The 18,574-nt window shown below is 38.7% G+C and overlaps 1 protein-coding gene across 2 annotated transcripts in view; it reads left to right on the forward strand.

Moving 5' to 3' along the window:
* Nucleotides 1-15,098: 15,098 nt before the first annotated feature.
* postna (periostin, osteoblast specific factor a) overlaps nucleotides 15,099-18,574 on the forward strand; it is a 35,688-nt gene continuing 32,212 nt past the window's right edge. For both annotated transcript variants that reach the window (XM_026941912.3, XM_026941913.3), the window contains exons 1-2: nucleotides 15,099-15,268; nucleotides 15,733-15,831. In XM_026941912.3, coding sequence (XP_026797713.3) covers nucleotides 15,129-15,268; nucleotides 15,733-15,831 — 239 coding nt within the window. In that variant the 5' untranslated portion in view covers nucleotides 15,099-15,128. The remainder of the gene's footprint in view (nucleotides 15,269-15,732; nucleotides 15,832-18,574) is intronic.

An 18,574-nucleotide genomic window follows, 5' to 3' on the forward strand; every position in this document is an offset into this window, starting at 1 on the left:
GGTGTCCCAGGGTCTTGTTGCACAGCAAGATGTGTGTTGATGTTGTTGTCTCCCTGACATGGAGCTGATGTTGATGGCCCTGGCACTGCCTCCCCAGCAATCCACACCATGCCTTGCAACTGCAGGACCCATCCATAAGGTTTTCCCCCTGCAAACCTGCCTGGGCTTTGCCCTGGTCCAGACAGACAAGGAAGATTCTAGCTGTGTGGATTGAGAGGGACCTGGGGAAGACATTAGAGAGGATAGCAAGGAATGAGAGGGAAATCAGGGAGACTCCTGAGGGATAGCCTCAAGTTGCTGCTGTTGTTCATGGCACAAGAGCCTAGGAGAGCCTGATGCATCTGATGGAGACTGGCGAGGGGCTTAACCATCTCACTAAGTGGAGAAAGTTCCTTGACTGAGTCTGGTACCTCCTCCCTGGTTTCAGCACCACTTTAGAACCCGGGGTCTTTCTAAGAAAGAGGACTCAGGAGACAGCTGACTTTTTGCCGAGCTTCTATTTTTACTTTTTACAGTGAGCTTTTATTTTATTTATTTATTTTTTTAGCATTTTCTCACTTGCATATACAAGGGACATATACACAAGCACAAAAGCACTCAGCTCTCACTCCCTGGTTCACCTCATTTTTTAAAAGACAAAACCAAAGCACTTGATATAAGTAACCCCGCCTTGATCACACATTACCTGCTGGTTTAGCCCACCTACTTTATGTTATTTAAGATGTTACTGAAAGTTTCTGTAAGATATTATCTTAAAAGAAGTTCTTATAAGAACAAACACCTTGAATCCAGAGTGCCAGGGTAGTTCCTTTGGAACTTGTTGAGGTTGTATATCAAAGTCATCACAAGGATTCATGACATATCCTGATAATGCACATTAATAATGTGCCAGACAATAACAGACAGCAGTTATAAATATTACTGATACCGTGTTTTATTGCGGATGAAAATTGTTTAAAATGTTGATACTGCTCCTGATTGAGGAGGAGGAGAATTAATAAAGTCCTGATACTGCACTATATTGATGACAAAGGGGGTAGTAATAGCCAGTGTCAAATAGAATGGAAGAAGGTACTTCTTGAATTATTTTCACGTATGCTTGTGTAATCATTTTCTCTATGCAATGGACTAACCTGTCTTTAGGCACCCTTTATGGTGCCACCTAAACCACACAAACAGTTGGTCAGAGACGTTCACAAGAGTGTGTCTGGCACATTGAAAACATACCAGTATGCTGTGGTCAGTCCTGGGGCAAGACCCGTAATTTCAAGTTTGGTCTGCTGACTTGTTCATCTGGGACAGTAGGTCTGGTTTCATAGGCAACAGGCATGAGGAGGTTTACACAAATCCAGATTTAGATTTAGATCCATAATGAGCAAACCGGAGGTGACAGTACCAAGGAAAAACTCCCTGAGATGACATGAGGAAGAGAGGAAAAATGAGAGGAACCAGATTCAAAAGGGAACCTACCCTCCTCTGGGTGCCACTGGATAGTGACATTAAAAGTCATTACTCTTCCACAGCTGTATACTACAAAATCAAATGGTACTGATTGCATTCAAATGATATTAATTATGAGCAGCATGTTTATTATGATTACATAAGAGTTTTTAGCTTTAAATCTAGTAGTCAGTAAGTGCAGTCTTTAGGGTATCCTAGTGGAACTATCCACAGCAATCTCACAGCAATCTTAAGGTTATACATATGTGGCCATCCTCAGCAGCAGCAGCAAGTGATTCTCAAGTTAAGGTAGAGAGAGAGAGGAAAACAAATTATTGGGTATGCTCCTGTCCTACAGTGGTTTTGAAGGATGTACATTGTGATTAAAGGGCAAGGGACTCTGGCAGGTCTAGGTACGACAGCATAACTAAAAGGGAGATCCAGAAAGTAACACATGCTGAGGGCAACCTAGACATAAAGATTGAGACTGTGTCTGAGTCCTGAACAGACTTTTGGAAGGGCTTTATAGGAAAAAACTCTGGCCCCTGCTGTAACCTTCGGTATTCTAGGCACTAATAAAGAGCCTGCACCTTTTGAATGAATCAAGTGTGGCAGATCATAATAGATCACTTGGGTGCTGAGAGCATTCAGTTAGTAGATCATTAGCAGTGTTTTATAATCAATGTGAAATTTTACTGGGAGCCAGTGCAAGATAGGGGTGATATGATTGAACTTCCTGGTTCTAGTAAGGGCTCTGTCTGACATTGTATTTCTTATTTTAGTTATTTTTTAGGTGAAAAAAGCTGTCCTTGATAAGTGCTAATTAGTGATTTAGTATCCTGTGCTAAGGCAGGAGTTGATTATTTTTAATTATTTTTTATAAAAACATTATTTTTTGCTTTTGGGTAGTATTTGTTTAAGAAAATGTGTAAGGAAGAGATTTAGTACTCAAGTTAATAATTTTGAAACAAAAAAATGAGTGATATTATTTCAGTCTGTTGTATTAGACTAAAAGATTCACATCAACATCTGCCCTTCTGTAGGGGATTCACATTAGTTGAACTAGACAGTGCATCAGCCCAGCAGGTAAAAAGTTCTTAAGATGGAATATGCGCATCTGTCCACTTTCAGAGATTGCTTGCCCAGCCTCAACATCACTTGCAATGTTGAGCCCCCTTGGTGATTGGCAGTCCACACTAGTATGTATGACCCCCTTAGGGGTTACTGAATATTTTAAACCTTTCTTTTACACTCAAGTTTATCTACATATTTTCCATGTCTTGTTACAAATTCCTTCTTTGCAGAGTGAAAAAGTGCACTAGATTGATGCCTCAGAGTGGGCAGACCTTACTTTTGACACCTGTATTTTTGATGAAACTGAAATGCACTGCACATTCAGCTGCCATGGAAATGGTCTGTGGCATAACATTCCCAGTTTTCATTACTGGAGTTGTAAATAATAGCATCCCAGCAGGACAGGGAAGCTGCATATGATTGATGCATGGTCACTCACAGTTTCATGACTGCATCCATAAGACACACTATCTTATGTCAAGAAGGCTCACGTGGCATGCAAGTTGAGTCACATGTCATTAAAGGTGAAGTCAAGTGACTCCCCTTATAGCAGACGACTCTGTTTCCTCCGGCATATCCATATAACAGTCACCTCCGTTTAGCGGATTTGGACTGGCTCCAGTGCAGATTCAGTTCATGAATCTAGACTACTATACGGCAAATTCACATAAAACTAAAAATTTCTGTGCAATGAAATGGTTAACATTGTTCCAAGTTCATGGTATGTGGATGGAAAGACATAGTGTCCAAATTACCCCAGTGATGAGAAAATAAGCAAAGCTGTAAGACTTTCAGAACTTCCTGGTTGTGATTGGCAGCAATATGATGCAAAGGTCTTGTCATAAAGGTAATCTTTAACTTTTTTAAAACAATTGATATTTTAAAAGTACTTACTTGAATATATTGACTGACTATATTCCTGATGTTTTAAGATTGGTATGAGCCCTCAGACAAGGTGATTCTTGTGTGTGAAAGCTGTGATCTGATGCAGCTTTGTAAAGTGCGGTGTGCAGTGGTACTGAGTCATACTGGGTTAGGTATTTGACTAGCCCAGGTGAGCACTGGGAGGCAGCAAGGTGTTGACTAATATGACAGCCTCAGAAGAGAAACTGAGGTCTGCTGGTGGTGGCACGGATGCTCCTGTACCTTCTGCCAGATGGCAGGAGGGTGAAGCAGCCAGTTGAGGGGTGAGAGGGGTCCTCTGCAATACTGGTGGCTTTGTGGATACAGCGGTTGTTGAGTGAAGTAACGATGGTGGGTAGAAAGACTCCAATGATTAAGCTGTTCTAAATTCGCTGAAGGGTCTTGTGGTCGGAAACTGTGCAGTTCCCGTACCAAATGGTGAGACAGCTGGTTGGGACGCTCTCTAACGTCCCTCTGTAGAAGGAGGTGAGGATGGGAGGGGGGAGTTTTGCTCTCTTCAGCCTCTGCAGGAAGTGGAGGCACTTCTGGGCCTTCTTGGCTAGGCAGGTGATGTTGAGAGTCCAGGAGAGGTCCTCCATCATATGCACACCAAGAAACCTGGAGCTTTTGACTCTCTCCAGTTGCCAGTTGCCCATACCTGCCCTAGATGTATTCGATCAGCCAAGACATGTTTTGAGTCCAAAAGAAAGTTCGCTTCTTTATTTGAGAATTTGACCTGCGAGGCTAACATAGCTAACAAACAATAGAACTCAGTAGTCACCTACATAGCTCAAATGTTTCAGTAAAAATACATCACCAAAACTTATCTCAACCTGTTCATCATGTCTCCTAAAACACATAGACTAGACTATGTGACCTTAATTAAGATCTGGATGTTATTTAGAAGAAGAAGCTTTTATTTGTCATATATATATATATATATATATATATATATATATATATATATATATATATATATATATATATACACATATATATATATATATATCTTCCCTGTTATATGGGGTGTTCTAAAATATCTAGCGATGGGTTTCCATTTGAATTCCAATTATTGGAACAAGTAACTAAGTGTCATTCTGAACAAATATCTCTCCAACTTTTGATTGTAATATCCTCCTGTAGTTTAGTTTCCCACTTATGTTTATCATTAGTTATGTGATTCCATTGACTTTGATAAGTTTGAGATTGCCCTGCTGGGTGTGTTAACTAGTTGTATTTTCATAATGTTCTAATGGGGATGGTAACTTGATTTTTTCAATGTCTTTGTTCCTAGTAAGAAAATACCTAATTTGTACATATCTGAACAAATCTGTTTCAGGGATGCCAAACCCTTCCCTGATCTGGAAGAATTTGAGAATTTTTTTTAATCAAATAATTGTTGTATATGGGTAAGGTCATGTCTGGACCAGTTTTTAAATCCTGAGTCTAAGTATAGTGGGGGGAAAATTATGCATGGATTTAATTAAAGTTAATGATCCACTCCATAAACCTGAATCATATGTAGATATTATCTTCTTTTAATAACATAGTCGCTGAACTACAGGGTGTCCCAAAAGTCTCCATACATAGGAGAAATTAACACTTTATAGCAGTATGTCTTCTGAAATTTTTCATACTTAGTTTATATTAGATTTTTCGGCTAGCCTTTAAGAATGCCTTTGACAAAAGAAGAACGTATTGAAATCATTCTCATGGATGGATTGGGAAGTCTTTACGGTTAATAGACTTTAACAGGAAACATGGCAAGCACATCACACACAACACTGTTGCCAAACTTATTAACAAATTCAAACTTATTAAAGACTGGAAGTGTTGTGGACCAACCAAGAAGTGGACGTCCCTGAACATCCCCTGACGAAGACATAACCAACGTGGTGCTGGCTTACGTAGTCCCCTATGTATGGAGAATTCTGGTACACCCTGTAGCCCCTAACTAAACTACACTGTAGGACTAAATTGCCTACAAATCATATCTTAAAATGATTATAACTACAGGCTAATTTCTTCCTCAGGTTACACATCTGGCAGCCATCAGGGCAGTAACCTAAAGCGGGTCACATGGAATATTTTAGCTTATTTATTCGCTGAAAATTTTGCCAAAATTATCAACTGCAAAGGAGTGAACTGGAAGATGTCTTTTGCATCTATGGCAACCAAGGTGATTGTAATACGTAAGTAATAGTTTAACATTCGCTGTTTGAAAATGCTGCACTCTAAAATAATCTAAATGTATGTTAATTAAATATATATTAAATTAAGTTAAATACTGAAAATATTCAAATCTGGAGCTTTCAATCTACACTAAGTTGCCAGATTATTAGGTATACTTAAGTGTCTGTTGCACATGTTCCTTTGGCCTTCAGAATCCATCTGGCCTGTCTTTTTGCTTGCGCAGTTCTCAGCTTTGTGCTTTCCCCTCTGATCCTCAAGCTGTTTTTAGCCACAGGATTGCTGCTAATTGATAATTGCTAATTGATACTGTCTGCATGATGTATATCACACACTGCAGACACATGACAACTTGGTGTATAGAGGCCATATTTGTTAGGAAATATGAACATGAAAGAAACTCTTTTTTTATTTAAACAAGTTCTGTATGGAAGAATCAGTTAACTCAGTATGCAGCAAGCAATGACATTGAAAAGCTATTCGATGGTTTGGCTCAGCATCAGACCGAGGTGGTGGTTGTAAGGCTTGCACAGTTGCTGCCAGTGAAGTTCAGTCGACTGAAGTACATTGTGTTGCTAGTTTATTAGTTACTAAATGGATATAACTGATCACCTCAGTATATAAGTGTAAACATATACATAACTACACTCAATTTTTGTTCACAGTTTCACTCTTGGGTTGTTGATAAAAAAAAATGTGTTGCTCTTACACTCTCATTTACATGCTCATTTTCAGTCACTTAGATTCCCTCAAATACATACACTCACACACCTTTCCATCAGTCTTACACACACTCTCTTTTGCTCTCTCTCTCATACACACACAAACACCTACATACCTTTCCGTCAGTCTTGCATGATCTCTCTTACACCTTTCCCTCAGTCTTACACGCTTTTGCTCTCTCTCTCTATCTCTCTCTCTCTCTCTCTCTCACACACACACACCCCTTTCCCTCAGTCTTACACGCGCTCTCTTTTGCTCTATCACACATATTTCCCTCAGTCTTTATGCTCTCTCTTTTGCTCTCTCACACACCTTTCCATCAGTCTTAAACGCTCTCTTTTGCTCTCTCTCTCTCTCTCTCTCTCTCTCACACACATACACACACACACCTTTCCCTCAGTTGTACATGCCCTCTCTTTTGCTCTTTCTATCACACCCACACATACACTCTCATCTTTCCCTGAGTCTTACGCAATCTATAACTTTTGTGCTTACACACACACACACACACACACCTTTCTCTGTCTTACATGCTCTCTCTCGCTCTTACACACACACACACACTGATTATCTCTCTCTCACACTGACACTCTATAACACAATCTCACTCTTGCCTTTACACATTCTCTCACTCACTCACACACATGCCCACACTTTTCTTTCTCCTTCCTTTTCAAACCACATGCACACTGAGATTTAAATGATTGAAGTTCTGTACACATATGTTAAAGCTCGTATTTTAGTTTAGTTAGTATTTACCTTAGAATGGGGTTTATTTTCTTAGCAATTGTGAAATACTGTAATTGACAAGTTTAAACGTTCAGTACTGAACGGTATTATTAATTAAATAAACTTGTGGGCAACAAATTTATTTAATTAATAATACCGTTCAGTACTGAACGTTTAAACTTGTCAATTACAGTATTTCACAATTGCTAAGAAAATAAACCCCATTCTCTGAACCAAATTCTCAATAGCCTAAACCAATTTGTTGAATAAATCACTCTTTCTGCAAAACCTTAAACAAGTTCAGGCAGTTAGACACTGTTTGCAAATCTCATGCACTCTTTTTGCTAAACTCTAAACACATTCTCACTCACTAAAACACAGTTCACACTGTGATGAACTTGTGTTGCAAAACACTAAACACAGGACAGCAAAACTTAAACGCAACTAAAGCACAGTTGTCATCGTTTACACACAGCGATTCAAAATTGTTCACACTTGTTTCTAATTATGTGATGAGAAGGTACAAAATATAAGCCAGTTCACAGATGGCATGGGTACATACAACTATGGATAACAATATGAGAGGTAGAGGAAGAGTGCATATATGAGGTGGTGGACGAAGAGGACGAGGAAGAGTAAGACCAAGAACAGTAATTTCAGATGAAATTAGAGCTACTGTGATAGACCATGTTCTTGTGCATGGAATGACAATGAGGGAGGCAGGACAAAGAGTTCAACCTAATTTGAGCAGATTCTCTGTGGTCACCACAATCAGGACATTCAGAGAAGAGAACAGGTAATATTTTTACATTGTATTTTCATCATTTCAATGAGTAATTCACTTTGTCAATATGCTGTAAAGTGAACTGGAAAAATAAAGAAAAGCTGTCCAAACAGACAACATTTTATGTATAGTAGCAATTTCCATCATACTTTTACTACATGTATGTTTGTTTTTTATAATTTTGTAGAATTGCAAGACTACCACGTCAGGGTGGAAGAACTGCTATGTTCTCCCAAGAGCAAAAGGTTCTCATTGTTGATATGGTTCGTCAAAACAATGCCATCCGACTCCGTGAAATTCAGCAAAGAGTTATTGAAGACAATTTAAATTTTAAAGGAATCAACAGCGTAAGGCTTTCTACCATTGACCGTGTCCTCCGGCATAACCGCATACGCATGAAGCAAGTATACAGAGTACCCTTTGAGCGCAAATCTTCAAAAAGATCTACGACATCAGTATGTGCAAGTAAGTAAACACTCAGACATTTTCAGTGCTGATGCTTACAGTACACTTCTGAGCTTCTAGCCTATAGTAAAATGTTGTGTATGTAAATCAGGACTGCATACAAAGACACTATTGTAAGTCTTTCAGCATCACTTACTACAGTAAATGACTTTATTTACATTTACAGAGAGTGTTTGAATTGGATTCCATGGAAAGGCCCTATGAATGGATTTTTGTAGACGAAGCAGGATTCAATCTTATGAAGAGAAGAAGGAGAGGGAGAAACGTAATTGGCCAACGTGCAATAATGGAAGTCCCTGGTCAGCGTGGTGGCAATGTCACCCTTTGTGCAGCCATAAGCAATCATGGGGTTCTCCACGCGAGAGCAACAGGATCATCAGCAGGAAGTGCAACCTGTCTATGTCGTGGTTTGGGACAATGTCAGCTTTCACCGTGGTGTCCGAATACGTGAGTGGTTCAACAGCAACCAGCAATTTTTAAATGTGTTCCTTCCACCATACAGCCCTTTCCTTAACCCAATAGAAGAGTTTTTCTCTGCATGGCGGTGGAAAGTCTATGACTGAAACCCATATACCAGGGAAAATCTCTTACAGGCAGTGGAACTGGCCTGTGGTGACATAGACCTGCAGTCTTGTCAAGGCTGGATCCGCCACACCAGACGGTTTTTTGCCCGTTGCCTGGCAAGGGACAACATTGCCTGCGACGTAGATGAAGTCCTCTGGCCAGGCCCATCTCAAAGACGTGATCCTGAGGCAGAATAATCTTTCTGTCTTTTCTTCTTCTTCTTTGATTGTAACATGGTTTTCAGTAAATTCACCATACTTAGGTGTGATTTCTTTTGTTTTGTGTGTTTTACTATATACAATAAACTTTTTTTTTTTTTTGTAACTACATGCCCTGGATGCTGTGTTCTCCATTTTTTGATGTAGTGTCTAATGAATGATCTGCAGTGTGTATATTATTGACTCATGTGTGTATGATCTGAAAGCATTGTTTGATTTTGAGTGCTGGCGAAATGGTTTTGAAGCAATTGTCTGATTTTGCCAGAAGAGTCAGAGGTTTTGTGAATTTAGTTTGAGTATTTGGATTTGTGTTTAAGGTTTTGAGAAAATGAGTGATTTAGCAATTCAGAAAAACTATAACAGCTAGAAAATAAATCTTTCAGGATGTGTGTAAACTGGTAATCTTTTTTTGTATTTTTATGTTTATACACATGGTTTAGGAAAGATAATGTTTGTTATAAGAATTAAAATGCCATTTTAAGTATTTGGAAGAAAAAAACTAAAATATGTTATAATATAATAAATGTTATATTATATTATATGTTGGTCTAACTGTAACTGGTTCAGTGTCACATGTGAAAATGAGTCCTGGGTCTGTACCTGATCTGGACTGAATATAATAAAATTAAAGGTTGAGCTAGGCCAGCTCTGGCCTAAAGTCACATCAGATATACAGAACGTATCTGTGCCGGTTTGCCCGTTGTGCAAAAATAAGCCAGGCTAAATCTGTTTGCCAGATTTGTTACAGATGTTGGGAAAGATTTGGGCCAGATCAGGGTCTTAACACTTCCACATGTGAGATCAAGATATATGTCTGGCTCTTCCCCTATGACTTGCACACACTATTCCACAGAAATTGAAATTTGGAAATCTGGAATTTGGAATTGAGATCTAGGTCATGTTTGTTCACTGTTTGCAACACATATGATAGCAGACAGCATTGTAGTTTTAAGAAGACATTTAGGCTTATTCAATCCATAAAGGGGTGGATTCTTCTTTTTTGACAGAACTTGGTCAGGCGCGCTGGCACATGCTCATCATGCTCATATAGCTCTACTATTTCGGAAACTGCATTTAAGCCATTTTACCCAGTCAATGTGTGTTTGGGTTGTGACCCCTGTGTTTGGTGTGGGTTGATGGTGAAATTAAAAGCAACCATGTATTTTCAGATACAGTGTCAAGACGCCTCAGCACTTTTGCTGTTTTGTTACCTGGAAGCGTGCTCACATCCTGATCTGACACAAACCATTCTAGTGTTCTGGGTTTGTGTGGCAGCATAAACCTGACACATGCTGCATCCTGTGTAACTCTACCTGTCTACTCTTGCAGTTTCTGAAACTGTTTACATATCATTCAGAAATGACTGATAGCATTCTCCACCAGGGTTGCTTTTGCAAGGACCATGATGCAGCAAAAAGTGAGAACTCATCCAGCTAGTTGAACACACCTAAGGTTACGTCAACTATGTTAATGTTATGTTTACTGTTAGATTTCTTATCTTTTTTTGTAAACCAGCTTCAACCTGCTGTGGCTAGGTAGTGTTACCATCTAAGCAAGCTTAATTTAACATTAGGGTTAATGTTAGCTAGCTACAAATGTTGGTGGCAGGTTAGCTAACGTCCTACAGCCAGAAAAGAGCCAAATGTCATCGTTAAAGTTGTGAATATTTTCTTATGCTATGGCAGTTTTAAAAAGTAATTTTTCCTACATATTGGATGCCACCTTTGGTACATGCAAGAAGGTAGACAACATTATTAAAGCTGCATGTTATCAATTTTTTAATTTTGTACCCTTTTGGTCACAAAGCTGGTAAAAGTAGTCACAGCTAGGGTAGAGTACAGTTAATATTGGAAAAGCTGGGAGATGAGATGGACAAGGAATTCAAACCTTGATATTTTTTCATACAAATATGTGGACTTGGGGTATGACTACAGGCTGCCTTTGTAATTCATAATTTTTTGTCTTTTTCCACTCTTACAGCTGCAGTAATGAAATGCAACCGAGATGATCAAACAACATGCTTCAGAGCACCTTAACCATGAACCAGCAAGAAAGGGAGGGACGCACACACACACACACACACACACAATGAACTTTAAAGAACTTTTTTTTTTTCTATAAAAATTGCAACGCAGTCATATGAGTTCTGAAGTGCATGTGCTAAGTGGATTGTTGTTTGTTATTTTTAATTGTTATTTACTGGAGAGTGAGTTAAGTTTCATTTTTGTTTTCATGATTTTTAGGTACACACATGCCATTTCACACAACTGTAGAGTTGCTTTGCAACTACAAATGGAAATGACATTGAAATAAAAGTGAGTTTTAATTGAATGCAGTGTGAGAAAGTTTATTTGGTCCAGAAGCAGTATGAATGATGTCTAAAACGAGTCTGCAATTGATGTTATGAGATGTTGAAAAGACTTCGACAATGACCACATTTGAACTAATTTTTATCCTTGTACAGAGGTCCTGTGGATGTTCAGAAGACGTCATAAAAGCTTTCATTCTGGCTCCTCAGTGGCTTATTATTTATGTAAGAAGTTTACATTTTTCTTCCTAGACTGCTCTCTGGCCATGTTCGCTGTTATCTACTGCTTCACACTTCACCATCCTGCCCTGAAATAGAAGAGGTTGGGAAAGATCAACAATTAACCACAAGTTGTGAATTTATAACTTTACGAAACTAAATATTTTGCCATGACCACGTTACACACTGTCACAAGCCCTAGGCTGTATGTTATAGGGATACTGTCAATTGTTTGAATACCATCACCCATGGTGTATATAGATGCACACTCCTTTGAAGGTGAATGATATAACAATAACAAAATTAGCAAGAAACAAAGACTTCCACTTTCCCAAATCTGGGTCATGGGCATGAGGTGGTGACTTTGCTATTGGTACTCATCAAGAAAGCTAGCAAACAAGAATATCCCACTAGTTACATAGGAAACCACCCTGGCAATCCGTAAGGAACATAAGGAAGTAGAACTGTTTCATTACAGCATACTGAAGTAGAGAGAATTGACTGGGGTTTGAAAAAAACTATTCTAGAGATGATGATAATCTCTAATACTCTTAGTTCATTTGTCTAAGACACCACATTTGGTGCGTTTGTTTTATTGGCAAGAGCCAAATCTGGCTCAGTCTCATATGAAAAGGCTGCTTTGGTCTCCTTTTTTTATTCTCTTAATCTTGGCTTCCTTCAAATACAAAGTGAACTAGTTCAGTGCATTGAAATAAAACATTCCTCTCACTGCATATGCATGTATATCTGTTCTAACAAAATTATGCATTAATATCAAAATATACACCAATCAGCCATAACATTAAAACCACTGAGAGGTGACGTGAATAACATTGATCATCTTGTTACAATGGCACCTGTAAAGGGGTGGGATATATTAGGCAGCAAGTGAATAGTCAGTTCTCGAAGCTGTTAGAAGCAGGAAAAATGGGCAAGTGTAAGGATCTGAGTGACTTTGACAAGGGCCAAATTGTGATGGCTAAATGACTGGGTCAGAGCATCTACAAAATGGCAGGTCTTGTGGGGTGTTCCTGGTATGCAGTGGTTAGTACCTTCTAAAAGTGGTCCAAGGAAGGACAACCGGTGAAGCGGCAACAGGGTCATGGGTGTCCAAGGCTCACTGATGCGCGTGGGGAGCGAAGGCTAGCCCATCTTGTCTGATTCCACAGAAGAGCTACTGAAGCACAAATTGCTGAAAATGTTGAAGCTGGCTATGATAGAAAGGTGTCAGAACATCACAGCACATCACAGCTTGCTGCTTATGGGGCTGCGTAGCCTCAGACAGGTCAGAGTGCCCATGCTGACCCCTGTCCACCACCAAAAGTGCCTACAATGGGCACGTGAGCAACAGAACTGGACCAATGAGCAATGGAAGAAGGCAGCCTGATGAATCACGTTTTCTTTTACATCCTGTGGACGGCCGGGTGTGTGTGCATCGCTTACCTGGGGAAGAGATGGCACTAGCATGCATTATGGGAAGAAGGCAAGCCAGCGGAGGCAGTGTGATGCTCTGGGCAATGTTCTGCTGGGAAAACTTGGGCCCTGGCATTCATGTGGATGTTACTTTGACACATACCACCTACCTAAACCTTGTTGCAGACCAAGTACACCCCATCAAGGCAACAGTATTCATTAATGGCAGTGGCAGGGGTTGATCGGGGTACAGCATGTTCTTTGTGGTAACTAAAGAGAGCCCTTGCAATTGCTTTATTCAGATGTTTTCATGCACGGTGACTTACAAGTGAGGCAGAATAAAATTCATAGCATACAGCTATTAAAGGAGCCAACAGTGATATTGTAACATAGTTGCATTAAGAACAAGGAAAGGCAGAATGAGCTCTAGTCAGTTGCTACCAACACTAGTCAAAAAATAGTCTATGAACTATGATGATACTTGCTTATACTTCCAAAAAATACACACAACCATATAAGCAACAAGGGTCATCAGTCATTGCAGTGCAGGCTATTAATCAACATATACACTGTGCCACATTTTCAGTTGACACTGCAAGGCTCTAAACTGTGACTGTTAACTCCCCCAGCTTGATCTTTAGCACTCTGTATAGATGAACACATCTAAACTATTTTCCATTCTGGCATATTGCTCAGTTTCAGTTATCAGATTGTACTAGATACAAATATCAATGAGAAATTCAAAATACATAACAACAACACCGTCTCAAGAGGCTACAATCAAATTTTTTTAAATAAAGATTACATTACACAAAAGGATAGTAATGAGTCAGAAAGGCTGAGGCAAGAAATAAGCCCTCCAGGAATGAACCAAAAACACCCTGAAGGTCATGGTCGATTTGGGTTTCTGTGTTTCTTATCAAGTAAATGTTTAGTTCCACACCATCTGTTCAGGACTGTTGGCTTGTAATTCTAAGATTGTTGGCTAATCCTTCTAATTTGGGTGGTTTTACATCTGATGAATTATCTGGAATAGATCTGAAACATGCTAGCAGCTCAGCCAAATAATCAGAGCCCTGAACATTGTAATTTGGTCATAAGGTGCTCTAAAATGTCATGCATGTTAATGGTGGTAAACAGTGATAAAACAAAATAAGCATGGGATCTACTAAATGTATCCACTGTGCATAAAAATCAGCTACTCATCCAAGATCTGGATGGATTCTTATTTTTTTTTCTGATAAGGATCAAGCTTTGAATGGAACACTGATTCAGTTCAGCTAATTTTTGTAATTTATTTTGGTTAATGATAAAATGCTATGGTGATGTTGTGCTGCTATGCCTCCACCACTAGAGGTAGTAATGCACACAGGTTGAGTTAAATATTAATGCTCATTAGAATGTAAAGCAGTTCAATTTTCTCACAGAGTTGTCTTCCATATTCGCTGGGTCCCTACTAATCCTTTCCAAAACACCTCTCAGACCCAAAGAGAGTGAGTAAAGTGTAATTCTGCTTCCTAACTTTCCTCAGTTTTAAAATCCTCTAACTGGATTTGACTTGTCCCATTGATACTTAACTGAAGCCCAGAGATCAGAAGAATGTAGTGAGAGTTACAATACAGTAAACCTCTTTAAATCCTGATAATTGTACTTCAGCAGGTTTTTGATAGGGATTAAACTAGTGGTTAAACAGTGTTCACATACACAGCTTTGCAAATTTAAAGCACTGGAAATCCTAGAAAGCAACTTACTCTATCAGGCAGGAGATGGAACTCAGTCATACTATGAGTACAATGATTAAAATGAAATAATGGAAATATTACTGTTAATATACTGTTAACATGCAATAAAATCCATGAAGTCATATATAGTTCAGACTCAGGTCCTAAACTAATGAGAGTGAGCTGAGTTAGGTGCTCAGGGCTCCCATGGAGGATGTGGTTACATATGGAACAGGTTGATATTCTCGCTCTATGTTCATTCCCTCATTGTGTGTAACCAATACAGCAACTGTGTGAGGTTTAGAGAGGGGAGGGGTGGTATAAAAACTGCCTTGCTATAGTCTGCTCCCAGTTCTCCTGGTTTGTCAGTGGCTTTGATGTGTGGGGCAAAAGCCAGGATGAAGCTTGTGTTTGTGACCACCTTTGTTTTGCTGGCGCTTTCCTACCTGGACCAGGTGGACTCATCTGCCTATGACAAGATTGTGTCACACAGCCGCATTAGGGCCAAGAATCAGGGGTAAGAAAATATTTTTACATAGAAAATTATGTTTTTTTGTTTTTGTTTTTTAGAAATTTATAAAAACAAAAGTATAACTACAAAAAGTCAGTTTTGCACATTTGCCATATTCAATCATGTATCTTTATTGTCTTTATTAGTGTTAGACCTATAATTCATGTTGGACCTATTTTTTTAAAAAAGTAATAAATAAAAGCTTTTGTCTGCAAACCCAAATTTCATGCTTAAAGGAGGATTTTAGAAAAAAAATATCACACTGAAAAAAAATCACAAAGTGCATACTAAGATGACATAATTACTCCTGGCTTTTCACCATGCTGCATGGTCTTAAAAGCAGTTTGTCAAGAATGTCACACAATCAACCTTCCTAACTGCAGTGACTTTAAAATTGAATACCAGTCCTATAGGCTTCCTTCTTTTTTCTTCTCTTTCTTGTTTAATTGTGCTTCTTACATTCTCGACAGGCCCAATGTGTGTGCACTTCAGCAGGTAATTGGGACCAAGAAGAAGTATTTCAGCACATGCAGGAACTGGTACCAAAAATCCATCTGTGGAAAGAAAGCGTAAGTGCTTCAGACTCGGTATCCCTTTGATCTGTGGTCAGTGTGTTGACCACAGTTACCTGTGCACTGGTAGTAGCTGTGTGTGTTTTGGGGGGTGTAAGATAATAAGAGTGTGGGGAAAGGTGAACGCAGGTGCTTACCTGGAGCCAGGGAAATATGAACGAAGTGTGTTATTCGTCCACCTGTGTGCACTCATAGTTGAGCTATGGGTCCCACAAGAGAGCCGGATGGAGGTCCAGGTGCATATAGATATGAGCATTGTCTTTGAGGGTGGAGTCGAGTTGGATTTCCTCTTGGATTCCGGGAATGAGTTTTCCTGTTGTACTGATCTAAGACCAGCTAATCTTAGTCATCTAAAATAGCTAAAACTAGCCTCAGATCAGCAAGGAAAAGACTTTTACCTACGTTGTCTATAGGGTCATGGCTCTCAGTTCATAACAGACTGTAATGGTCAACAAATTTTAAAAGGTTAAAGGAATTCCACCCAAATTCTTAACACTGTTAGAGAACTAAAATAATGATTTAGCATTACAAAACTCATTTTCACTCTTAATTTTCAAGACAACATTGGATTAGTGAAGTTAGAGCTTGGGAAACTCCTAGAATTGCTGCAGGCCTCACAGTACAAATGTATTGATCTGCAATCTGTTGTCTTGCAGATGTACCTTGTTAGAAAAATAGGTTAGCACCATAAAAGATTTTCAGTTTGTCCCTTTTTGGGGAACCGTCAAATCGGTAAATTTAATATGGAACCAAATTCTCACACAGAATATGGAGATCAAATTTTTACTGCCTTATTTAAAATTGTCCTAAACTAGAGATGTGTGATATTCAAGTAGAACATAATTAGATTGGCATTTATCAAATTATATTACTATAAATATTTCAAATGAATGGTACTGGTTGTACTTCTACTGTTTTTTTTTTTTTTCAAACCATATTATGAGGGACATTGTCTCTGGCTGCCTAATGCAGTACCTCTCTTAATACAAAGGCATCTTGGTATTAACTACAGTTGGAATGATAAATATTTAATAAAATGCAATTGATAATAAAAAATAAGTTTTAGTTAAATTTAAGATTGAACCATAAACTAACCACAACCTAGTATTGAATCAAAATTCAAGCTACAAACGTTAGATAATATACTGAAAGGCAGAGGCATGTAGCAATATTTTATTGCTAAACATATATGCATCTAAACTAACTAGCAAACAATCGAAGACATAGCTAGCTTTGACTTAGGTTTCATACCCTGCTGCTCTTCTACACCATTTTCCAGTGAAGTCTAACACTATAACTACAACACGACAACTGACATCAGCCAAGAATTTGGCCAGAATTGTTTTAAACACAATAAACTCACCACCTCCACATTGCTAATTCAGTCAGCTGCCAAGGCCTTTTATTTATAGATAAATTATTATTATTATTATTAGATAGATTATTATTAAATGAATCATTTTCTCTTGTTAAGGGCCCTGGGCATGCCTTAAAAAAAAAAAAAAAAAAAAAAACCTTTCAAACAAAGGAGTACATGCTTAAGAACTGCTGGCAAAATTCCTCTGCATGTGTGCTCATCATTTTCAGTCTTGATTAAGAGTATCACCCTTTAAGAGTAAAGTACCCTTTTTGCAGATTTGACATAATTTAAAAGTAATTGAAAATGCTGTATATGTTGGAGTATGGGTTATGGCTGCTGTTTGAGACATATAAAGATTTAGAAAGAGTAAACACATTTGAATGATAATGTGATCTCTGACAAAGAACACCTGATCCTAATACATAATTGTCTAAATCAGTTAAACAAAATAAATATTCATTAATTCATTCATTCATCTTCAGTAAGTGCTTTTATGCTGGTCAGGGTCATGATGTATCTGGAGTCACGGGAACATGGGATACCGGTCCATCCGAAGGCATCATGCACAAACATTCACATCCAGGGGCAATTTAGTGAAGCCAAACTACCTACAAGCATGTTTTTGGGAGGTGGGAGGAAACCAGAGAACCCAGAGGAAACCCATATAGGCATGAAAAGCATGCAGAACTAAACCAAGCTCAGGATCCAACCATGGAACTGTGAGATAACAACCCACCACCACCACCACCACCCCATAAAGTTCAACATAACCCACTCCCGAAGGCTGGCTGCTAAAAGTATGGAGCATTAGTTTTGATATACCCAGGCACTCAGTTATGAGGGTTAAATTAGGTCTCTTTTGAGATGATTGCAGATTGCCATGTTTATTGCTCTTGGCCAAGCAGGATCCACAGAAATGTAGTCATCAGATGACGCCAACATGTTTCATGTGTTAGAATTTACAGTGCTGACATATGGCAAGCTTGTGCAAGGTCACTCTGTTGAAATACTGAGTCTGAGCCATGGGGTGTAATTTCTGTGATCTAAACTTATTTTCTTTCATAGCTTTAGCCAGTGAACAAAAATAGGGAGGAACCATCGGCTCAATGGGGGCAAACAAGTGTCTTGTTATGTGAACACTTCATTTTTCACATTTGTTTCTTTAAATTTTTTAATTTTTAATCTTTGAAAAATTCAGTAGCTTCAATCAATGTGCAACATATTGCTTCCATTTGTATCCTCAAGCAAATCCTCAGCAGTATCTCTGCTACAAAAATATTTAGACTTTAAAGAGGTATTGAATCTAAGGTTCATTCACTTTTTTTTTTAGTTCTTTACCGTCTAGGGAGTTTGAGAACATGAGCTGTAGTCTGAGGAGTC

Source organism: Pangasianodon hypophthalmus, chromosome 17 (assembly GCF_027358585.1).
Source record: "Pangasianodon hypophthalmus isolate fPanHyp1 chromosome 17, fPanHyp1.pri, whole genome shotgun sequence".
Taxonomy (NCBI): Eukaryota; Metazoa; Chordata; class Actinopteri; order Siluriformes; family Pangasiidae; genus Pangasianodon; species Pangasianodon hypophthalmus.